We start from the raw sequence: 26,085 nt of genomic DNA on the forward strand, positions 1-26,085 counted from the left end.
TCTGTTTGGTATCCCTTCTATATCCTCCATTGTTCATGTGTGTGTCATGTAATGATGTTAGGATAACTTTGTGCATTGTCCGTCTGCAGTGGAAAAAGAAGGACCTGCTACCAAAAGTGAGTAGAGTCGTGTCGAGTTGGTGGTACCATGTGGTGGACAACGCTATTAGCGAAAGTTGAGTGTTTTTGGTGGATTTGGAGATGGATCAGGGCAGACCATCAATCTGTGTCTGATACCAGGCCAGCAGGCATTCGAGAGGTCCCCAGTGTGGAGGATAAGTCACTTCCAGCATGTTCCACACACACACACACACACACACACGCAGGTGGATGCTGGAGACAGCCATGTTGACATAGTGCTCAGACAGGGCTGAATTAAATCAACATACAACTCTGACAGCGTGTCCAATTTGAGAAACAGCTCTGACAGGAAGTGTAGAGCCGTAACATGCTAAACTGCACACACTGTATCATACCCTCTGTATTACTGCCTGGTTATCAGCCCTCCACTCTTTCAGTTTCATCTTCATAGTTTCCTTGTCTCTCCTGTTTCCCCTTTTCTCTTTTTCGCCTCACCAAATGATTTCCACCTTTTTGTCTTCTCTCTCTCCATTAGCCTCCGTTCAAATGTTGCTGTTTTCATTCACTAATATCTACTGTATAATTCTATCATGAAAAACAGATTGAAGCAAAACAATAATAACATTCAACACAAGTAAGCTTACATTCATAAATCACAAACACCTGGAGGGAAGTCTAGTTACACACCTAACAGAAAAACAAACTTATTGATAATAACCGTTGGTGATGCAGAATTATACCACAATCACACCAGCTGGCCCCACCTTCTTCCCCCACCAACACACACAGACACACACACATGCACATACAACCATATTAGTGCACTCTAAGTGTTCATAATGAATCCACATAATCAGTTAATTTGGAGTCTTCAGGGCAGCTAACTGGATTCCACTGATGGAGTGGGAGGCTGCCAGACTGGCTGCCGAAAATCACCTCAGCCCTGGGAGGCTGGGGGGCACTCAGTGTACCTCCCGCTCCTTCCCCAGCTGCTGCCTGCCCTCCCCTCCGCCCGCAGCAGCACCAGACACTGGCTATTAGACTGTGAGATTGGTGGTGGCGGCGGCGATGCGACAGAAAGCAGGTGGTATGAGCTAGACACGGGGGTTGAGAGCAGACAGGGGAAGACGGAGGGGCAGTGCAGAGAGTGAGATACAGCGGAGACAGGGTGTTTGAGAGGTAAAAGCGTACGGAGGGAGGACTGGGATTAGAGCAGCAGAAGTCCTGTTGTATGTAATTTGATAAGTTCCCCCTCTCCTGTTTCTTTGTATCGTCATTATGGACAGTTGCTGTGGGAGTTTGTCCCACATTGTATTCAGCAAGGGAGGCTTCTAGCTTGGGCAGACAGAGTAAAGTGTGGCGGCTGCAGCCATGTTTGCCTCGCCAGTTACACAAACATGCGCTCAACCTTAAGAGAGAGGGCTGTCGTGTAAGTGCACTTTTCTAAGCAAGCCGCCACAAATAACCGTCTCTTGCTGTCGCCTTCAAACGCACGCGCCCTTATAAAACCCTTCAGAAAATGGAGAGCTAAGCCAAATCATTTGAAGTAATTAGTATTTGCCACGCCGGGAGTATTTTTTTTGCGAGAATGCACTGTCAACACTCTTGAAACTCCTGGGAGAGGTGAGCTGGAACAACTTTGCAACACTATACCAGCTCAACCAGGAAAGAAAGATTAGAAGTTATTTTCTGAGAGCCTTTACTGTAAATTCTGCCTGCACATCTCCTTCTATCTCAGAAACAGAAACACTTTTCCCATTTTCAAGTCTGTGAGTCAGCTGCATCAAACTTTGAAATGCTGAGAGCCAAAAACTTATCTTGTCACTGTTGAATGTGACTTAAATGATGTGGAGAAGAACAAAATAAAGAGATATATGATAGTTGCAGGCAACTCCGGTAAAGTTCAGTTAATGAGGCGGAAACTTCTGAACTACTAATGCCACAGCGCTCGACTCTCATAAAAACTGTGATTCCTCATGACTGACAGATAGTTCTTCATCTGATCATTTATTAAACACGAGTACATCATGTGTCGCGATCAAAACATCCCCAGCTTCTGACTGAAAGCCAGGACTTTACCAGACCTACGGTATGGGACTGTAATTGTAATAAAAGTGGCTCATTTTGTTTCAGGCGTTGCTGTAATCGCTGAAAAAGTTAAGTTACAACCTTGTTGTTGTTCATTTGGAAAATTCCTCTATATGATTTTTTTATTTCCCCCGCTGGCAGGGCTTTAGTAGCTGAAACTCTATATCAAAGCTAAGTTGAAGCACCGTAACTTGAACGTCTCAGAAAGCTACATCCTCACCAGTCTGATTGCACTTTTCGCCCTTCCATCAACCCAGACAAAGAGTCCCACAGTACACACACACACACACACACACACACACACCTGCCCAGAAGGGGAAAAGACACAGGCGCAGCACTTTTGACTGGCTTGCTTTGCCTCAGCATTCCAGCTCCTGAGTCGGCCCGGGGGTTCTGCCAGCGCAGTTGTTGGCTGTTAAACATGATTGATCGCAAGATTTGTGTCTGCTGCATTTGTCCTGTACACCACCAGCTTCACGTGGCGTGCCAAAGACTACGCCAGTCTGTCTCCCATCAAAGGGCCTCTCTCAGCAAGAATCCTCAACGCTCCGTTGAGTCGCTTTACTAACACTCACTGTCCCCCTCCTCCTTCCTCGCCTAGCTTTTCTGTATCCCCATGTGCCTCCCCTCCACCTGCTCCATCTCTCCCCCCTTCGCCGTCACATCGAGGTGTCTGCAAGGTCATGCAAAAAAAAAAAAGGGCCATGATTGTAACTTTTATTGAATGAGGGAGAGTCAAGTAAATCTGTTGAGCGCTGCAGGGGAATAAGCATCCCCGGCTGCTTTCTACAGACAAACAACTTGTAAAGGAGGGACTCAGGAATCAAATTGAGGGTGAGGCTCCGTCGGGCTGCTGGGGGAATTCATGGGCGGATGGAATGAATGGAGGGTTGGTGCATGCACATGTGTGTGCACGCTGGAGATGAAGTGCCGGGACATTCATTTTCATTTGGAATAACAGCACTCAGAGGACTAAAGTGAGAGGGGGGAACTGTGCAAGTGGTGTGGAATTGACTTGTTGAATTGTAGAGCTCAAGGGCTTTTTTTAACTGTTAGATTGCTTTTTGGTCCGGAGATCCTGCCTCTTGTCCTGCCTCCTGCAAGTTCTAAAAGGACTCAATCAGGGGACTGATGTTCTCTCCAGTGTCAGAAGTCTCTATAGAGTTCACCAAATACCAGGAACAAAATGAGTCGTATCCGCCAGCTGTGAGCGAGGTGTCAAATATGAGTTCGTAGCAGCCCTTCAGCATGCCTGCTTTTGGCAAACACAAGTGACATCTTTGACATCAAGACTGCCTCATATCCGGTTCCTAAAATATTCTGCACGAGCCTCTACCTCCGTTAAATTGAAGAAAAGAACTCCACAAGAAATTAAATTGAATATAAGGTGGAAATTTACTGGGAAATTGTCACTTCACTGAACTAAATTGAGCCCTTGAAGGCTTATATTTGTGTGACAGGCTTTGTTGAAAGAGAGAGCGATTTATTCCAACTCATTTGACGGGTTTGTCCTGAGTTAGAGTTGATTGCTGGCTGGCTCAGTCAAACCCAGCGACAGACATAGTGACACAGACATATAAACTCTAACAAAGACATGCATTTGGTCATGGACACACTCACTCACTCAGAGCTTCACTGCTTACCTGACTAAACTACAGAAACTGCTCAACAGCTCAAACCTTTTGTTGTGCTGAGCACCCTTATCTGCAACCTGAATGTGGACATTTATGATACATCAGTGGCATGAAATGTGTAAATGAGAAAACTGGCATCTGTGAGGAATTAATAAGGTAGGATTTCTGTCCAAGTCCAGGCTCGTTCTGACGCTGCAGAGGCGTCTCGCTATAATTTGTTACATCTGTACTGGCACATGAACCGCCAAAGACACACAATACAGAGAAGTTTGGCAGCATTAAGCAAACAGAGGAGACTTAATGAGACTTGGTGAGTTTTTGAGATGGAGCTTTCAGTTGAATGGTCACGCCCCTTAGCGCCCAATTATCACAGGTTTTGCTGTCTTGACACTTAAAACACTAAGTAGCAGAAGGGCACTTCTACAATTAGGATTTTACTTAAATGCTAAATATACACCAACACAGCAGGCTGTTAAACGGGCAAGTTCGCATCGTCTTTACATTGAGGGGCAGAGATAAAACAAAAACAAACAGCAGGGGTGGAGACCTGACAAGCAAATTGAACTTCATGTATAAAATTGGCCCCTTTAACCAATGTGTTCAGTGAAACTCATACTGACTTCCATGCACAGTTGTGCTGTAAAATGTTACACCCACACACGTGCTCACTCACGTGTATACAAGCTCATACACACACGGTCACAGAGTTGGACTGTTTGTTATGTTCCTATGTTTCATCAGTCAGCGGCAGGGGACTAACAGCTCATCGCTCAATGTGTCCTGGAACTGCCTAAAACACACACACACACACACACACACACACACACACACACACACACAGGAGGATGCCCCTCCGTATGGCTTTAAACACTTTCAGTATAAATATTATTGATGGTCCCAGTATGGCTCCAGTACATCAGGGGGACATTAAATTCCAATAGTAAATTAATTATCCACATGAATAGTTAATTTGATATAGTGTAAGACAAAGCAATTAGCCAAGCTGCAACAATACAGATGTGAAGATTTACATTTTCTCCGACCTCAGGCTTATGAACGATTGTCAGTGTTGGTAGTTTCCAATGGTGTATTTTAATTTACGCCCTCTTTACTGCAAACAGGATTCTGTATGTTAATGAATATTTTGCTCACCTATGCTCTTGTATCATTCTTTAATTAGTCATGTAGTATATCTTGGAAACAGTGAAAAAAACTGTGGTAAACCTTGACAAAGTTGACTCATGTATAAACCTGCTGTTTGGTACCAGACCATTACATCACAGCAAGGTGTTACTGAATATCAGGGGGTGGTACTCACTAATTATCTTACACCAGGGGTCCTCCTAAATGGAGTTAAAAGTTCCTAACCAAGAGTCTCCTTTTAAGACTTAACACAAAGATCCTCAAGGGCAACTTTTCCTCATTCAACTGGAAGAACTCCAGAGCTCAGAGAAGTGGAGGGCTAGACCCTGTTCTTATGAATGACATGTTTCATGAATGAATGAAGTCTGTGATTGGTGGAAAGGTGACCTGGCTGTGTCAGTGTAGGTGACATAAAGTTTGTCAGAGATTGATTACAGATTACCTTCTGGTCCCTTAACTGAGACATAAATTTTGGACTCAGGAGTCAGCTGAAGTCCAGTGAGATCCATGATGATGCAGGTTTCTGTGCAGTAATCCCACCCTGAGGCTTAAGTCAACGTGTTTAGAGCCCCTCTTTCCTGCCCAGCATTCAGATGTGAAACTTTGTTAACAGGCAGGATGTGACCCAGATCTCGCAGGACCAACTTGGAAGAAGATAAAGATATTCTGAGGGAGATAGTTACAAATAGCGGGCTAAAATGTCACGCAGAGGAAGAAAGACTGGTTACAAGAAACTTCAAAAGCAGAAGCAAATTATGGAGCTTCTAATTGCAAACCTTTTGATTTCAAAAAGAAATAGAATTTGTTAGGAAAGGGAATCTCCAGCAAAAGTCAACTTTTCCATTTGCACACGGCATTTATTAGGGAGGAGCAGGGAAGAAGTGAACACGTGAAAATAGGTCAGGAAGAACCTAATCAAAGTGATAATATATCTGTGGCCGCTGCTCCATTTCCAATGCAGAATTCTCAAGAGGTGTGTTAGATTTATATCCTTAGGAGAAAGACAGGAGGGGCGGAGCTTGGGCAAGCACACCCTGTCATAACAGCAGGCAGCCATCCTCAATAAACCTGTGGCCTGTAAAATATGGCAACGAACAACTGCTATAATTTGAAGGAATGCATCACTGTTCATCACTGCTTTGCTGAATGAGTGAGCATCAGTGTGTGTGTGTGTGTGTGTGTGTGTGTGTGTGTGTGTGTGTGTGTGTGTGTGTGTGTGTGTGTGTGTGTGTGTGTGTGTGTGTCACAGCAGACAATGAAATGCTGCTGCATCCTACAGACACACGGCTGTAGAGGCTGGCAGTGCCAGACGAGAGACTGCCTCGCATTCAATTTCTCCAATTAGGTCATAGCTTAATGGGTCAGGACAGAGGGAAGAGCCCAGGATATGAGTAAAGAGTGAAACTACAGCCGACATGCAGACAGAGCTGCACAAATACACACAAAAGAAAAGACTCATTCACAAGCCAACTATTGGTAATTTTTCCTGTACCCTGAATCCTTGAGTTGGCCAAATTAAACTGCAGGTTGTTGTTTAAAATGTCAGCACCATTTAGATTCAGCCAAGGACGACTCCTCAAAGAGACACGACACTCCGTCTTAAAGAGTTTCCAGAAAGAGTAACAGAGCGGTGAGCCGCTCAGGAAAATGACATCATGTATTCATCGTGTCATTTTTGGACATAGCTGTGATAAGACAGGGTTGAGCCAATTTGGGCCTTACTCCTTAAAAGTCCAGATCTCGTGACTGGATATTCTGTAATGGGTAGGCAAGGCTGTCCCATCTTAAAGCTCCTCCCAAATGCTCACACAACCAGGGAATCCCAACTCCATCATCTGACAAGAACACTGATATTGAATTATACTCTGAACACGTAACACTGTTTTTTGAAAAAACAAAACATTGATTACCAATGTTTTTCTATCATGGTTATAGAAATTAAGGTTGGGCAACTAAAATTCTTGATTAAGGTTAAGAAAATGTGGCATCTCATGTTATCCAGTGTTTTAGTTTCTCCTCTCCAACTAAGATCAGACAAACAACAGTATTTTAATGAACAAATGAGTCCAGCTTCTTAATGAGTCGCCGCTCTCCAGTGAAGATCACAGGTAGCTGTGGTGATGCTCGGTGAGCACTGTCTCTGAATGTCGACTGTATGTCTTATACTGTGTGTCCTGCAGAATTGTCCGATAGCTTTTTAACCAAGAAAACTGCGCCGACACCGTGGTGGTTTTTTGAAGGAACTAAAATTCGTTAGAGCTCTATTTAGGTCCAGCCAGATTCCACATTGATTTTGTGACAACCAGCTGTGTTGCACCAAAAAAAACAAAAGAACTGGCGTGACGCAACAGGAAAGTGACTATTTTTGCCCTGTGGTTTCCTACTTTGTGGCGACTTTGATGCTTGCACTTTTTCTCTTTGGGAAGCCAACATGAAAGCGTATAAGTGAAAAACTGGGGTTGATATTTTCAGATCCGCCTGTCCCAGTTTGCTTTGGAGGCAAATGAGATGGGAATTACTGGAAGCACATTGGCTGCACATGGCATTTAGATGATGGCTATCAAAACTTTGTCTCCTAGCAGTCGGATGGTTCAAGTGTCAATAATTAATATAGAAATAGTGAATAATTTACTCATTTTTGCTCTGCATGTGGGGGATGAGTTACTGGGTCAGTAATACAGAACGCCTTTGTTTCTATTGAGATTATATGGCCATTTGATATTTGTGGGTCAGTAAAATAACTTCCTCTCTCTGTCAGAACTTTAACCATGTGGGCAAGTTAGTGATCAAACTTACAGTGGATCGTGTAGTAAATATGTGGTGCTGTGACTCACATTTTGTCTGTACAGTCAATATAAAATGTGGCTTAAATTATACCAATGCAATGTTCACGATGTTACCTGTGTGACTGATAACGGTGCACACAGTACTGTCGGCTTCATTAGACGGTTAGTTAAAATTAATGAGGACTCTTCACATCAGAGCTGACATGAAGAAGACTTGTGACATACTATTTTTGTACATTAATACCACCCACCTCAATCAACCCTCTGTCTCAACAGCTATCTCTCTGACAGCCATAAAAAAAAAAAAATTAGCTCTTCCAAGTGCATCATAATCAGCTTTAATAACTGTAGTAAAATAAATGGCTCAGGGGTTGCCATCACATGAGCACATCTCAGTAATGAATTAAACTAATGATACATCCTCCTGGCGGCTTTAAAAGGGGTTTCATAGAATCAATGTGCAATGTAGACGCAGTTTATTCAAACAGTCTTAGCATGCGGCCGAGAGACGCATGCAGTTATACATTAATGTCAAATTTATAAGTAAAAGTAGCAACTCACCTGTGCAAGAATGTAGAGTGTGTAATACTGTGTATGCAAGCAAGTTTCCTTTGCATGTAGATGAGTTTCCTATAGAAGCTGCAGTTAAGTTTGGATGGGACCGCGTCACTCACTTTTTTCATCTTTAATAGACTGAAGCTAAAACTGAGAGGAGTAGTTTGATATTTTGGGTAATACGCTTACTCTCTCTCTTGCCAAGAGTCAGATGAAAAGATCAATAGCACTCTCATGCGTGTGAGCTAAATGTGAAGCTACATCCAGGAGATGCTTAGCTTATCTTAGCACAGACATTAAACGGGGAAACAGCTCGTCTGCCTCTGTCCGAAGGCAACAAAATTTACCTTTGAAGCTCACTAATTAACATGTTCTGCATGTTTGTTTAATCTGCATAACAACTGAAGTGTGAAAATGACAGTCTTACCAGCTGCTGGGGAGAACATCATATTTACCGTATAGAAACGACAGTGGCATCTGTCTTCCCATCTACTGTAACTCTCGCCTAGAAAGCACAACTGTGTTTAACAAAATGTCGAACTATTCCTTTAACAAAAAAAGTGAGCAGTCAGCTGTGTGTGTGTGTGTGTGTGTGTGTGTGTGTGCACGTGCATGTACATTGGGAGGAGAGTGTCATTAAGAACATACTCTCTGGAACTGACTTTGTTGAATGGTTAAGTTTGGAAGCATGTGCTCCTCAATAAAAGATGCAGTGGTAATCATTGGTACCTGCCTAAATCAGATCAAACTCCTGCTTTTATTATTCATCATTCATGTGTATGAGACATATACTTATATTGAACAAAAATGTATCTGAAGCTGGTGATTCGAAAACGACAAATTAATGACATCATTGCTCAGTGCATTTCTAGTTTAGACTACGTCCACAGTACTACGTTTCATTTTAAAACGAAAACGATCTCTGTCCAGACGAGCGTTTTAGTTCCGTATCAGAAACAATCTCCGTCCATACTGCCACACCTGAAAACGCATACATACCTGAGCAATCGTGTACACTGGGCATGTGCAAGCCGGTGTAAACAGGAAGCAGATTGTCCACTCTGCGCTTGATTAGTTACAAAAATACTCTGAAAGAGGAACAGCAAAGACAGCAAGCAGCAGTGTTAAAATGCTGAATTTACCTGAACAACAGCTGCTAGCTGGTGGTCGAGGCTGTGGGTATCTATGTCATAGTTTTCGAAAGTCTCCGTTTTCGCCCGTCCAGAGTCCAACACAACCCTGAGTTTTCAAACTAAGACGGGGTCAGCAGTGTTTCCAAAAGTCTCCACTTTCAACAGTGTGGATGGGAGGTGAAAACACAGTGATGCATTTAAAAAGGGAAACGGATTAGAGGCCGCGGCCTGAGACCTGATTGATGGTTTTCTACTCGCCTTGTGGATGAAATTAAAAGGCTAGATTGCAGGATGTCTAAACTCATCACCATGTCTATTAGGTTGGTACCATACATGAATCTGTAAACTAACCCTTTAACACTGAGATATAACCTTCTATACTGAATAGTAAGGAGATTGGTAGATGACACAAAATATAATACTACAAGGCTCACGTTCTTGTGAATAATGATATATCATGAACGCCTGGAGGGAATTTCATTACATCTGGCACAAACATTCATTTGGACTTGGAATTTGGTGGTCATAGGTCAAAGTCACTGTCACCGCACAAAACACATTTTTGGCCATTACTCAAGAATCCATGTGGTAATTATGACAAAATGTAACACAAATGTCCAACAGATTGAATCTTTCTCTGTTTTCCTGATGGATGTTGGATGTTGATTATCAATTAAAGTCTCAGCAGGATCTAGTTGATGTTGTCTCCCAGCTTGGTTTTAAGTGCGAGCTGAATGTTTTCTCCATATGTCCACGGATTGGTATTAAGGAGTTAGCAGATGTCAGGGAACCCAAAGCTGAAGTAAAAGGTAAAAAGTCTGCAGTCCCTGCCTCTGCATCACAGCATTTGAAGACTGCACTGCTCTTGCTTTTTACTAGTTTGTTATTAGACTAAAGTGTTTTGCATTTCATGGTTTAGTATTCATGTTGTGCTTCTTATTTAATCTAATCAATTTCTAGCTTTTCGATTGTGTGCACACAGAGAGGTCCAGACCAGTGTGAGCTTCATTGCAAGTCACTGCTTGCTAACTGGACAATAATTTAACACAGTATATTGAAATACACTTTTGTACGGTCAACTCTTGTCTAATAACAGTTTGAAAACCATTGATCAATTTATTCTGATTTCATTTGAAAGAACTGAAACTGCAGCAAAATTTCACCATTTCAGATCCTGGTGTGTCCAAGCTTTAAGTCTTCCTAAAAAGCCAAATTTAGTTTTTTTTTTTTATCTTCCAGAAAGTGTAAGGTGGAACTACTTTAGTGAACCTGCTCTTCTGTGACCATTATGTCTACTGTAACTCTTACTATGTTTTGTCAGACTTCAGGACAGGGATATCATGTCTAATCACCAGAAACGGTCCTTTCACCAGCCACTCTATCACTCCTCTGCTTTCCATCCATAAAAACAATCCATAAAACTGCTCTGTCTCTCTGGTAATTGTTAACAGGACAAATCACTTCATGAAATGTTCAAGACTTCTTGACAGCAGGTTACACAGCCACTGAGCAGAGAGGACAGTCTGACACCTGGGGGGATAAATGACCTGTTTCTTTCCAACATAAAACATTCTCCAAAAGAAATCAACCACCCTTTCTTTCTTTCTTTGTTTTCTTTGCACCAAAGACTATAAAAGTTAACTATAACAGACTTTTCTCTGTTTCTATCTGGTGGGAACACGTGACCAAAGAGAGCATTAAAGCATATGCACATTATTCAAAAAATCGGCATCCCATCTGACTTTGTTTTGCTTGTTTTGTACAAGTGCGCAAGTAACTACTTGTTATCATATGTCAACATCTGTCTTATTCTTATACAAAAACGGCACGTATCGTGTTGCTTTCTGGAGAGGTGATGAGGGGCGGAGATAGGATGGAGGGGATAATGGCAACCGAGACAACCAAGGTGAAGAAGACAGATGATAATGGCACGGTGAAAGGGAAAGAATATGCAACGAGGGCACACGGAGAGCTGGGAGATGAGGAAAGAGAGCTTTGAAAAGAGTGAAGGAGCAAGTGAGAAAGCAGGGATTGAAGCAGTCACTGCAGAGAATGAAATGAGCTGTTGTACTGTGTGTGTGTGTGTGCCTGCCTGCGTGCGCACAGACTCAGAAAAGTAAACCACTGACGGGGACAATCACTGCGAATGTATGGAGATGAGTGAGAATGAAGAACACACAGACGAACACACACACACACACACACGATAAGCATACCAGCCTGAACTCAGGTCAAAAGAGTGAAACAGAGTTGGAGGTAGACGCTCGAAGGACAAAGGAATACAGAGATGAAAAAGGCAAGTAAAAAAGTAACCAGTGAGACAATGAGCAAGGACACTTGCAGCCCACAACACAAAGAGAGTAAGAACTTTATCATGGAGCCAGACTGATTGAGAACTAATTTTGGTTTTAAGCATGGGGCCTACTCTGCAGCGCAGCAGCCGTGCACTCCAGCATCTCGCCACTCCCCCACTGCTCGCATCAAGCAGAAGTGCTGGCAATTTTCATTCCGAGGGTTGCCAATAAGTACTTTCACAGCTGTGTCTCCTTGTCGCTGAATCTCTGTTTTCTGTCAAGAGTGTGTGTGTTGTGTGTTGTGTGTTTGTGTGTGTGTGTGTGTGTGTGTGTGTGTGTGGGGTGCGTTTTTAGTTACTGCTGTTTTTGTGATGTGGAACATTAGGGTCCATAATGTGAACAAAGAAATAAGCACAGACGGTTTTTAGAAGGAGCAGACTTGGACGTTACCAGCAGATTTTTAGGAATTTGCGATCAGACACACAATTAGAGTTTCACTGGAGTTTCATTAATACCAACTAATTTATGCAAATTTTGTTATTTTATTTTATTTTTTTACTTTCTTTTTTCCAAATTTGGTGTTGTATTATGAACACCTCTAGCCCCTGTTGTTGCCCTGCGGACAGTGTAGACCAGTGGTTCCCAACCTCAGGGAGTGTGATATGATTAACAAGATAGGAAGGAAATAAAAACACACACTCCTGGTTAAATGTAGCTGGGTGTACCTAATAAACTAATCCCTACTCAGTGTATATTTGCTGTGACTGTTTTAGCATAAGTGTTCCTACAGAGGGCTTGTTAGTGTGTGTATCAGAAAAGAAAGCTCTGCCTCTGCAAAATGGAAATAATTGTTTGCAATTATTCAGCTTCAGTTTTTTTGTCTTACAAGGAAACTAAATGTCGTCCCGCACAGACCATAAGGGTAAGAGTGAGCAGTCTTACATTAGCAGCAACAACTTGGATGTAAACAAGGTCCAGTGCTTTTCCTCCGCTTGGAGCAAACTTTACATGTTGATGAAATTTAGAAAAACAGTTTTTAAATTTGCATGATGCAGCTGTTCTTCATTTCACACTGGGTAGTCCATCATACTCACCCTGCCAATCTCCAGAAATCCTGGAGGCTGTAACTGAGTTTCGCTCCACAAAGGACATGTAAAACAACAAAAGCACTGAGCACTGTGTCCGCATATGCCGCCATGGCAACCCAACAAATTTTCTTTATTTTTTTTTTTATTTTTTCTGCACTTATACAATGTTTCTCATCACTGTCACTTTTTTGATATTATTAGCCATTTTAGGACTGCAACAAATTTTTTCATGATCTTATAATCTGCTGATTGTTTTCTCAGTTAATTAAATGTTTATTCTCTAAAATGTCAAAAAGTAGTGAAGAGATTTCAGCTTTAGATATGACTGAATATGAAAAATATTTACCTCGATTATGATTAATGAACAATTATGTGCTTTTTTCTTTACATTTATACCCTATAGTTCTTTGCTATAGGGGCATTATGCCTATTTGAATATTAACAACTGAAATCAAAGCACACATTACTTATTACTTAAACAAATTGGTGATGTTATCTTTTTATCACTGAGTTTTTCGTAGTTTTTCCGCAGTGTTTGTATTGGATTTCTTTTTGTTCAGCGTCGTCTTCACTGAAGCCGTAATGTGCCCGTAACGACGGACGGACTATAGTTAGTTGGACAGGGCGGAGACACATGACTGAACACAAGGTAGTGTTTTTTAAAAGGGACAGTTGGTGAACACATGCATTTGGAAGTGTTTTAACAGAATTAAACAACAGGAGCAAGATTAAGTCGGAAATTCTGCTTATAATGATGTAAAACAAAGAAAAACAAAAGGGCCTCACATTCAAAAGCCTGGGACCAGAGAATGTTTTGCATTTAGCTTGAAAAATATGAAATATATGTGAACAATACCACTTGCATCACAGCCACTTGTCCCCAAAAGTGCATTGCTAAAAGCAAGAATAGAAGCACTCGAAGAATCAATAGTGCAGCAACATAGACATGACCCCTCACTGGCTTTGCCCCCAACGTACTTCGCCCGCTGTGTTTGATGGGCTGCAGTAGAGCCACCGCTTCTCCTATTAAATATGAATAGGAATTTTTTTTATAGTGCCTTTGTACATGCCAGCAACGTAGGTGGAGGTAGAAGTATAATTTCATAATCTAAACTTCACCACTTAATTTGCATTGAGATTCCCCTCTAGTGCTCTTGTGGAACATGATAGCAGGTCACGAAATTACCAAATGGGCATAGGCGGAAAAAAAAAATCAGCTTGTAACCAGTGCAAGGTCACTACATCTGATGTGGGCCACCACAAATTAGGACCCCAGCAGTCACCCTCCTCCTCACCCCACCCTCCTTTTCTCCCTTTCATCTCTCTAACTCCTTCACTTCGTTTTGCTATCTCCATCTCCCTCCTCCTCTCCATCTCTACATCTGTGCCACATAGCTCACAGGATATTGGAGAAATATTGTAGCACTTGAGAGTATTGCTAGATATCCACAGGGACATATGAGTCACATAATGAATTCAGACCAAGGGTAAAGATGTTGAGACAAGGGAGGGAACTGCTTGTTATCTAACCAAAGATTCCTTCATGTGTTTGTATGTGTGCATGTGCATATTTTATCCTCTTGTTTTCATCCAAACCATTTCAAGTGTCCTGGATCCATGTCACTCTGCTGAAGCATTAATTCATGAAATGCTGCTTTCCGTTGTTATTGTAATGACGTCTTTGTTGCTAATAGAAACTGAAGGGAAGATCTACTGGGCGATGGGTGTTTGGATCAGGAAATCTAATAGCTTTGATGAACTGCGTTGGTTTGAACCATGAATCATCAGAGCCAAGGCTCATCACTTCAACCGTGTCCCCCACTGTCCTCCGGCAACAAAGCAATGAATTAGCAGTTAACCAAATCCAAATAATATGTGTCCAGTCTGATGATTGTTATCTTGGTTCCATGTGAAATATCAAGGCAGACAACAAATTATGTTAAATTATGTAAGTCAAGAGTAATCACTCTGCAAAACTACATATTATATCTCTTTTTTTTTTGTCATAGTTTACATAAAGGGGCCTATTCTCATGCAAGTGCTCAGCTCACGATGTGCCTTCGCTGTGAAAAACTGCTGCTATTTTCCTGTTATTTTGGTGTCCAATGATGTTTTCACCTCATCCTTGCCTTTTAGGTTATTTTGGTAATTTGTAATGCGTCAGAGCAGGAAGAGAGGCACATTCGGTAGCCACCCACCTGCAAAGACCAGTTCAACAAAACCGTAGTGACAGGTACAGTACGTGCATTTGATGCAGTTTGTGTAGCTTAAACTGGTGATGTTGCACCTGAATATGCCTCTACAGAATCACACCAGTGATGAGGTGATGTTCTCTTACATCAATCTGAAAGCATGTTTGAGGAGTGAGTCATGTGCAGTATGTGGAGATTTTGACTTTACACTTTAATGTGCAGAACAGCAGGTTTGGTGGAGAGAATTCCAGATTTATGTCTCAGCATTATGTGAGTGTGTTGGCAGTGAGTTGTCTAATTAAATGTTAAATTAAAAAGTTCAGCTCTCGCCCTGGTCGTGCTGCAGAAAGCTCCAATTTCTTCCTCCCAATCCAAACCCAGGCCATTATCAACTACTCCACTACTTGCTGTCCCTTACACTCTACCAGAATACAAAATAAAAGTCTGTCACAACACCGTTAGTGCTCAGTTGCAGAATACTAGACAGAAAGCGTTCAAGGTTTAGCCAGTGTTACGTGTTCTGAACAAGTCACAGGAGACAACACGAATTTTGTTTAATTTAGTCATTGTTAATTAACCAGATAAAAGATGCACCAGCCGCCTCCACAGTCCAAAGTTTGTTGTGTTTGTGATTGTTTGGGATGAGAATAACATTCAGTGTAATGTGTTAGTCATTACATTTGTATATTGCAGTTTAAGGGCCAAGAAAATGTCCCAGCAGTGTCCACGCCTGACACCAGGACTATATTTAGACAAACTAAGATGCAGTTTTACACCATTAAAATCAGCCTGTGTCGCTTTAATGTTGACAAAAGCCACAATAACAATACAGTTAACACAATTTGCACACTAGTAAATGTCCATTTGATTCTGTAACTTCAATATCAGTGCAGGAACATCAGGAGTTATATGTTGATGTTTTGGTTTATTGTTCCTGGGTGAGCTCACACAGCCTCAGTATGAGCCTGAGCTGTTTGGAGAAATCTTTCTGCTTTAGGTCGAAGGAGCCCAGCAGCTCCTGTAAGAGGGAAACAAATTGCTATTGCACACAGGAGCAGATCATGTGAGCTCACTCAAGCTGTTATTAGTAATAACTTGATAGTTGATATCTCTTTTGTTTATGCCGAGAGGAGGGGGGATGTTCTGTCCAACACCATGTCTCAGATGAGGCCTGGGCACAGTCACACTGGCTCATATTGTTTGAGTCAATATGTTGGCCAGTTGCACAGACTGATTTTGAGTAACTTGGACACTGTATCTGTATCTGTGTGTGAACCAAATAGCAGGACACACTCGTGCATACTCATACTACATCTACTAATATGATCATTCTAGATATCTGGATCTTGATTGCTGTGAGTCGATACGTCTGATCGTTCAGTATCACATCAACCTGTCATCATGGTTTAGACAGAGAACACATACGGCCAAAGATTCTGATTAACAATAATCAAAAGCAGGCCTTTGAAGCGCGCACCTGTTCCATGTTGTCTGACTGAAGAGCCTGCGAAGGGACAAACTCGACTCTCTCACAGCGTCTGTCCTCTGCGCTGATAGAGACCTCAATTTGCCATCACAGAGAAGGAGCAATAAAAAGAGATGACAACACTGACAGACACTTACAAGCAAGCAGAGACGTGCTCTGCCTGAGTGTCTGCCTGCCTGACTGTGTCTTTTCTTCTCCCAGCAAAAGCATTTGATGGACAGGATGAGGTATAATCTAACTGAGTGAGGAGCAGATTTTCACATCATGGAAACGGTTTTCTCTGATAGTTGGTTTCACAACGAGTTGGGAGCGAGTTCAATGCAAACCACCTTGGACCGAACCCAAACTAGATTCAAGTCTTCCCCCGTGTTGACTGCTCCGCTGATCGTCACATTATTAGATAAGGGAGTTCCACTCTTAAATTTTCGTGGACAAGTTGCTGGCCTACTTTTATCTGTCCCAGCCCGGGTTATCCATCCTGACCTGACTTTACTTCTGAACAATAACCTTTACTTTACATAGGACTGTCAGTGGGAGAACAACCCTGAGCAGCACAGCCAGCCATTGAAACAAAAATAAAGATAAAGAATGCACATGTAATCCTGCACAAAGGATGAGAAAAAGGGACAAAGAAGCTGCAGCTGACATTTAATAGATACGTAAGAGAAAGAGAAGTAGAAAAAGGCTGACAAAGACAAAGAGAGAAAGAACTAAACACCGTTACTTTCCCTCACCTCCTCCTTTCTCTGTGCAAAGTTTTCTGATGAATGAAGACAAATAGAAAAAGCAAACAGATAAAGTGTGGAAAGGGGGGAAAAAGAGAAAGAACAAAGTGAGAGAAACTGATGCAAATCTACAAAGAGAGAGCAAAAACCTTACACAACAGGTCATGAAAGAAAAGAAGACCACATTGTTGTTATTAGATTAATTGTTACTCGTCTTTGCTCGCAGTTGTGTCAGTGTCATACACCAGGCTGCTGAGCAATTCATCAGGGAAGACGGAGCCCAGGCAGGCTTGTACACACACACACACACACACACACACACACACACACACACACACAAACACACACACACACACAAACACAACTCATTGTTTGTCTGAGAGGACATGATGCTCACAGAGTTGTAATCCTGGAAAAATTGCTCAGGGACCTGTTTTTGCTGCAACTGCGCAGCTGTGTGTGTGTGTGTGTGTGTGTGTGTGTGTGTGGGTTTGCCTGCCAAGCCTGCCTGAGAGTGTGTAGCTTCCCTGGAGAGAGTGAACACTGTCTGCCCTCATATTCTTTCAGTCAGTCAGTGTGGGGCAGCTTGTGTGCAACACTGCACATGCAGCCATGATGCTGCAACCTGGGCTCTTCTCTTTCACTGTCCAACTCGCCTTTTCTACTACAGCTTCTCTTAACTTCTGTATCCTTACAGGTTAGGGGGAAGTATTTAGTTCACTAATGTTACCCAGGGTAGGGAAATACACTGTAACATACACTCAGAGGCCACTTTTTTGGTTCACTTGAATACTCTAGTTCTGCCATAAATTGTACCTTTACAAAGTTCATAGTGCTCTGTTTCTGTTGACAGAAATGTGTAGTCAGTTCCCTCTCGTTTATTATACATGTATCAAATGTCTCCGAGCATTTTGCTGCCCTTGAAAGTTTCAAGCCTCTTACATCTCTGATCACGTCCAGCATCAGTCGTGGATGTGTTCAGAGATGTGCTCTGTTTCACCTGTGACCACACCCAACAGTAAAGTCACAAGGTCCTGGGGGACACCTGTCCATCACTGCAGCAAGGTGACAAGATAAAACCGCTGGGGGTCGGCAAACACCTGATTTTCAGGGGGTTTGATTTTCTGAGTCTGTCCAGTTAAAACCTGTTTCCCACTCTGAGATGCTTCATAAACACATGTTCTGGCTGAGCTCATTCTGAATTGAACACATGAGTCCACTCTAATAATATATGTGTAAAGTAAATAGTGTGTGTAGTGTGGTCCATCTAAATGCAGCTCCATTGCCCACGACCCAGGGACGGACTTTGTGGACCTGCAGTGACAGCAGCGATGGTCATTTCAGTGTGATACAGCCACAGTTTATGGTTCATAACCCTCATTAGCTCTGCTAACAGCAGTTTGAATGGAAGATTGTAAAAAACAAACAAACAAACAAACAAACCAGCATATAATTTGGTCCAATATGAGCTGCATAAGTGTTCATAAAGCAGCTGCAGGTTTCAGTTCACTGGTTTGAACTGAACAAATGATGCTGTAATATCCAGACGGCAGCGGAATAACAGAGTGGACAGAGAACCGTAGTTTTTCAGAGGATAAATTTACTCAACAACAAAATAGAGTTTTAATGTACATTCAGCTCTTGACATTATATTAAAGGCATGAGCTGTAATTCCCAACAAATATGACACACTCACACTGAGGAATTCAATCATCAGCACAGTGTTATTACCTGATACTAAGTTAGCTGAACAGTATCTAAGTCTTCTGTTTTATTACATTTTTAATCTACTGGGTACACAACTGTCTTCTCTTTGTCACTTTCTTTCAACATCTGCTTGAATCAAATGAAAATGTTTCATAACCCAGGACACAACTTCTGCACTGTACAAGCAAACATCGTTTCTGAGGCAGTCTCTAAAACAGACAACAAAACTGCATCTTCTAATGTTTAAATTGCAGGGGTCAATATTGGAGTTTTGAATTGTTTTTTATTTGGTTATTTAATTTAAAGCCACATCCAACAGCTTTCATATAATTTAGTTTTACTTCCATATGTAAAGTTGTCACAGTGAGATTCCCCAACATCTGCTGAATCAGCTGGCATTGAAGTAAAGATACCATCCTATGAGCTTGATATATTATCATAACCATTTATTAAACCTGCATTAACCGCGGGGGCTTGTCTGTGTATTTGATTTCGTCACATTTGGAGTAAATATATATATATATATATATACACATACATACATATATATATATAAAACATTTTGTAACCATTTTAGCAACTGAATGTGGACAGTGGAGGCCACATGTGAACAATTTAGTTGTAGCAGAAACTAATGTAGGCTATAATTACATTATGTCAATAATTTAATAGGTGAAGGGCGGCGTTTTTCCAGTGTGCTCTCTCTGTCTGTCTCTCTCTCTCTCTGTCTCTGTCTCTGCTCTGAATGAAGTTAAATGAGGTTAATAAGGTTTATAATGAAAAGAAATCAAACATCTGATTATTGATGGCCATTATCCAAGACAAACTCAATGTAGAAGACAAAGCTGGCAGCAGCAGTGTGGACATGCACGAGTGCGAACCGCATCAGTTCAGCGAGGTAGCTATCACGAACATGCAACGCAGGCAGTGTGTCCCGAGTGCCAGTGTCTGTCTGAGGTTTATGAACAATGTGATTTTACATTTTTAGACCCAAGAAGCATCTTTAACACAGCAGACAGTGTTGAGGGTGAACCCAGGCTTCCTTGTGCAAACGTGGAAGTTTTCCCCACTCCCACTTTAACTCACCTGTCTGATGGCGCACAGCAGCTTCCCATAACAGAACACGATCACCAGGAACGGCACGATGAGGCAGAACACAAACAGGCAGATGATGTAAGAGATGTTATTCGCTGTCTTGGCCGTCCAGTCGACAGAGCATGTGGTCCCTGGACCTTCGGGGCCATAGTGGCTCCAACCTAAGAGCGGCGGCAAAGTCCAGATGAGGGAGTAGACCCAGGACAGGGCGATGCCCAGGGAGATCTTACGGTAGTTGGAGGGGTCTGCCTCAGTGGGGGCCATCATGGTGCTGTAGCGCTCATAGGAGAGGACAGCCAGGGAGATGAGGGACACGATGCCTACAGCGGGAAAGACAGGCACACACATACGTATGTAAGCACTACATAGCCAGCAGTCTACAGAAGGAGTTAAAAACAAAGTACATGAGCAAGATATAACACTGAGGACATCACGAGCAGGTTTGTTCTCCCTTTTTACACCCTGACAACTGTACATCACATTTAATGAGGCCATCAGATGCAGGCAAAATGTGCTGTCTGTCCAAATGTTTATCTACTCTAGTGAGGAAAACACGCTGTTAGTGTGATATAGAGCCACATAGCTCTCTGTGAAATCACAAGTACAGCTGAAATGAGCTTTATGGTTTATTGCTTCAAAAGGAGGCCGGGTTATGACTTTAAAAAATAATTGCTTGAGTGAAATGTGCAGCGTAATGAAACTATAGCAAACACAGTGGTGTAATCATCTAATATTTCAGTTCACATGCCGGGGTTTGCAGCAGATACACGCAGCTGTATATCATAGACAGTGGCGCTACCTGTAGTGTCTCTGCTTGAAGCAGTGCAGTGGAATACAACACAAAAGACTTCAAGAAGATTCTTTTTTTCTTGATATCTCAGTGTTTTTCTTTCTCAGTATTTCAGAGGCAGAGCAGCAGGAGCCTGGAGCTCAGTGTTCATGCTGACCCCTCAGCCTTTTTATCCTGTTAGCTATTTGTTTTGAAGCCATTATGATCTGCAAGGCCGTCCTTCATGCCCATTGATTTTCAGTTTGCAATGAAGTGGACCTAAAGTGGATGCTCCTTTAGGAAAATGGTTCAGACCTTTCTTTAAGGTGCCAAAGACATGACTACTCAGCACAAGGAATGAATAGAGGTAAAACATTGAGGAGGGGAATGTAGGAGGGGGGAGGGAGTTAGAAAAATGAGGCAGCAGACTGAAACTGATTCCAGCTCTGTGAAGGTTTTTGTGTCCGTCTGTGTGCACCTGCATTAGCGCTGCCTGCAGTCTCTTTGGCACAGCGTATTATGCTTGTCTGTTGCCCCCAGGTATTGCGGTCATGTTGTTTTTCCTGCACAGACTGCTTAGCTCCGTTCTTTTATTAGCTCTGTTACTGCAATATTACAAAGTCAACACAAGTTTTACAACAACCCACTTGTGCTTCTGTTTGATGTGGGCTGACTTACTCATAGCAACCAACCCCAAACATATTTCCCACATATTTTTTGACAAAAGATGTTTTCATCTCAGCACATCATCACTCCATCTCCTCCAGCCTGCCACTCCTCCCATGTCATTCTCTGGCTACACTCTGAAGTTTAAAAGGAAACAGCAGGAGGACTGTCTTCACACAACAGGTGTACTGGCTGGTGTTACATTAAAGCTCAAGCCTTTGTGATAGCGTTTCTAGCTGGGTGTCATCAGTAAACAATGGTGTAGTGCCAAAGCACCGACAAAACTACAACTGCTAGAAATAGCCTTTATCCCACTGTGTTTTAGAGCAGAGACTGAAAGGTAGACTACAACTGTTTCAAATTGTGATTATTTCTGATTGGTTGATGAATAGCAGTGACTTAAAATAATCTTTTCTGACAGCTACCCTGGTTCCTGTCAGTAGGTCAACACATGGATCCATTAGCAGCAGTACTTCGATTGCTGCCTGCCGAAAAGTTTAGTGGTAAAATGAATCTAATCGTGCGGTAAAGTGACAGCAAACACATTTTTTTTTAAAAAAGAAACTATTTTCACAAGAATCAAACAAAGACTTTTGTGAACTGTGACTATTATTTGTCGGGCATAAAAGCGGAAGTAGTGAAAAGTTTAATGTGACTGCAAGTCAGCGGGGATAAATGTGTCAATGTGTGTGTAAATGTGTCGAGAAAGCACTTGACTTTAAACCTCCCACATTTTATACTTTTACTGGTGTTTTATTCAAAGTGTTGACCCATAAGAAGATGTATTTGTGGTTTCAAGAACCAAAAACCATCTCGATGGAGTTTTACATCTCCTCTCTCAGACTTCTCTCTAGTAACAATCGGTCAATGAGCCAATCAAAAGAGAGGAGGCTCTTATGATTGGCTGACTGTTTTCTGAGAGATCCAATAAAAAAACTGAACATGATAAAATGAAAAAAATGTGTTGTTTTTTAAGGCAATGACACATTCTGTCGTTTGATGGAGCTGAGTTAAATTCTCTCTTTGCCGGGATGCACCGTGTAGTTTTGCAAGGATAGTGTTTTCTCTTCCAGTCCCAATTCTGGTTCCTGAACCTGGTGCATCCTGCTGATACCAAGGTGCCAGTCCAGTACAAGTCTGCCTATTTCCTTCATTTAAAATCTTTATACCTCGCTGGGATCATTTTAATGTGAGGTAGCATGAGGCTAGGGAGTCGGTGTATGAATGCAACTGATGACAAAAACTGAATCGGAAGTTACATCAACAATGAAACTGTATTTAATGTGGATCAGCCACATCTGATCAATACCTGAAATGCCCAATAAGGTCAATATTGGCACCAATACCGATCCAGGGAATTGGATCTCTGCTTTCCTAATGGTATGCGCAAAATAATGCACTCCCAGATTTCCTGATATGTAAAATAACAGACAGGCAAAACAGAGGCAAATAATGCTAGAACATGAATAACTATATGAATTATACTGTATGCGGACTTCCATCCCAAAACCCAGGTGTGGCGCATGTGGTGTGGCACATCGTTGACATGACAGACCGATAATATCTATAAATGTCTACCATGTCCACGTCCAGCTTTGAACAAGGAGCCAAATCGAATCACACTTTCCCAAATTTGCTAATTAGCAGCTGTGCTCCATGACTCCCATATAGAGGAAAATGTAATACTGGCAATCATCATGTTGCTGAAACAGCTGACAGCAGTCCTCTGGCCTCAGGCTCTTCAAAACTGTTGTACTTGATTATGTTTTATCACTTTTTAAAAACTAGATTACGCTCACTGATCCCATCACATGCACACTGCTCTTTCTCTGGTTACTCACTCTATTTGACTGACAAGGAAATCTTTATTCGAGCCGACGTAATGTCATCATGAAAGACACCCGCACAACTCTAGATGTAACTTCTGAGCAGCTGAAATCAAACATTCCCCCCTCCTTCCATCTTCCAGTCGTCTTCAGGCAGGATCAAAGGCAGCAGTTGAATCTAATATTCCAAAATGAAACATCTTATGATCTAATAACATCTGAAATCAAGAAGAGAAAAAGGAGCGTATTTGTTCTGCTGTCGCTGTGATGCTCCACCACTGCCTCTGTTTTGTCTCTTTAAAAAGTATATGGCTCTGTATCGTCCGTCTGATACTGTATATCCAGGAAAAGGCAGTTTGAATGAAAAACACAGGATCGAATAAAGCTGTGTTGTGTGTCTATAAATCCGCTCGCCGTGTCTTTCTCCTCAGTCACCGCAGGTGTACGGATGTATTGTGATATTGTGATGCCACTAAGTCTCAAAAAAAGAGAGAAGGCTTTCATTAGGTAGCAAACGTCTGGCTAACATTAAGGATGACTGCTTTGGCTGGCAAGTCTGTGCAAATGACTGCATGACTCAAACCAGGCTCCTGTCATCCACAAAACATATTTTTGTCTCTGTTTTTATTTTATTTTATTTTATTTTTTTATAGAGACCTTTGGTTCACTATTTATTACGCCGGTCATTAGCTGGCTCACTCTCTCTGACCTTTATGGCGGAGCAGCGTTGTTCTGCTTTCTTTCTCCCTGCTGAGACTTTTTCCCACCGTCGCAACAAATTAAAATCACTCAGGCCAGGTGCCGTCTGTGCCTGCGTGATGCACATATATATGCATTTCCTCTACCTTGTACATCTTCATACATATCTGCGCTCGTTTGTGTGTGCGTGTGTGCGTGCGTGCGTGCATGCAGGAGGGCAATCTAACTTCAGTATGCAGCGAGTGGGCCCAGCAGTGCAAGGTTAATCCAGTGACTGTGTGCAGAGATCACTTGAGGCAGAAGGAGGCAGCTGGCGGTATGCAGGGACACGCAGACCTGGTGTCAAATAAAGACAGAATAAAGAGTCTGTCCTGTTCCTCCACAGTATAATGGAAGACAATAAAAGTTCAGTGAGAGAACGAGAGGGAAATGCAAAGAGGTGGGCAGGAGAGGTGAAGCAGATAAATGGGTGGCAGGAGGTTGATGGCAGAAGAAAAAGTACAAGATGTGAGTGTGAGGACGTGAGCACACAAATACACACATGCATGCTCGTCTCCACAAATTGTCTTCAGTTTGTTCTCTTGGCCTTAAGTCAAAGAGGCGGATCTTCAGTCGTTCAATCTGTCAAAAATCCAAGACGTTAGAGGCTAAAAGCAGGAGACTGCGAGCAAAAAGTAGAAATCAATTTGGAGAGGAAGCGGTAATGCGATGTCCTAACACCTCAGCGGCAATGTCTTTTGTCACTGACAGTGATGCCCTCTAATTTGAAGGAACATCGATCATTCAGAAGAGCTTTATAGAGATTTGGTGAAGACAGACACAGTCGCTTTGTCAAAAGATGCAGCCGGCATTATTCATCTAAACAATCAATTTCACTTTTCCTTTCCCTGACCCTCCTTCACTCTGTCTTTCACACGGGTTTTATGAGCTCATTGAGGAATTACTCATCCATAACCAATTGGCGCTCTAATGATGTCTGCAAGCCATGTCTCTCTCACATGCACACACACACACACACACACACGCTCTCTCTCTCTTCCTGCGATGTTTTAGCTGGAAGACGCTAAAGTCCTGTTAGACAGGTTTTAATAAATTGGCTCCTTGTGGACGTCACAGTTACACATCTTCAGATGGTGCTTAATCTCAGCGTAAAACTCAAGTTAGTGAGGCAGAGGGAACAATCGGAGTACATGGAGATACTGAGACACATCAGAGGCTCACTTCATTCTCCACAATATGACTGAAATGAAGTAATTCTGTTTTGGAAATTGCCAACTTATCCCAGAGGAAGTTAAAGTAGCACTGAAGAGTCTGTTTTCAATTTAAAAGTTTGACAGATTCAAGAGGCTGTTAGGCAACGGGAAATTCAATTTAGTTAAGTTGAATGTACTGTGTGAAAATTTTTAGTAGACCACGGAAAGCAACAGGGTGGCCCAGTGACGAAAGCCAGGAAGGGAAAGCCTGCGAGACTCGCCTGCAGCATGAATCTTAATCAGTGAGTGTAATGTGTGTAAATCTTTAGTTCCCTCCTCTGATGTACAGATAGATTTAACAGCCAGGGGCCCGATGGGTCGGAGGGGGGAGGCTGGGGGCTGGGGCTGGGGCTTCACCTGCAAATGTCACTGAAATAGATACCATCACAATCACAAAGAGACAAATGACTAGAGAGAGATGCAAAACTACTGCAGAGACACAAAATGGCCATAAAGAGATTCAGAGGTTCCACAAAAGAATGTAAAAAGACTATAGAGACAAAAAAGAGTAACAAATGACTACAAAGAGACAAACCTAACTACAAAAGATGCAAAACAACCACAAAGAGTCTCAAAACAGCTGCAAAGAGACGGAAAACAACCACAAAACCCAAAAGAACACCAAGAGACAAATGACTCCAAAGAGATGTAAAACTACTAAAAGATGCAAATTTGGCACAAAGACACTCAAAACAACTGCAGAAAGACACAAAGCAACCTCAACCAAACCCAAAAGAACACAAACAGACAAAGATGCTTCATGACAGCCGGACTCTGAAGCAGCTGGCAGAGCAGGTGACACTCTAAATAAGGAGAAATGCCTGAAATCGTTAGTTACAACAGGTATCACAGGTCCTGATGTTGGG

General features: G+C 42.2%; 1 protein-coding gene across 1 annotated transcript in view; it reads right to left on the reverse strand.

The window, feature by feature from the left end:
• LOC111229063 (vertebrate ancient opsin-like) overlaps positions 1-26,085 on the reverse strand; it is a 57,684-nt gene that overhangs the window by 28,706 nt on the left and 2,893 nt on the right. The window contains exon 2 of the mRNA XM_022755224.1: positions 19,998-20,326. Coding sequence (XP_022610945.1) covers positions 19,998-20,326 — 329 coding nt within the window. The remainder of the gene's footprint in view (positions 1-19,997; positions 20,327-26,085) is intronic.

This window comes from Seriola dumerili, unplaced genomic scaffold, assembly GCF_002260705.1.
Source record: "Seriola dumerili isolate Sdu_G_001 unplaced genomic scaffold, Sdu_1.0 BDQW01000226.1, whole genome shotgun sequence".
NCBI lineage: Eukaryota > Metazoa > Chordata > Actinopteri > Carangiformes > Carangidae > Seriola > Seriola dumerili.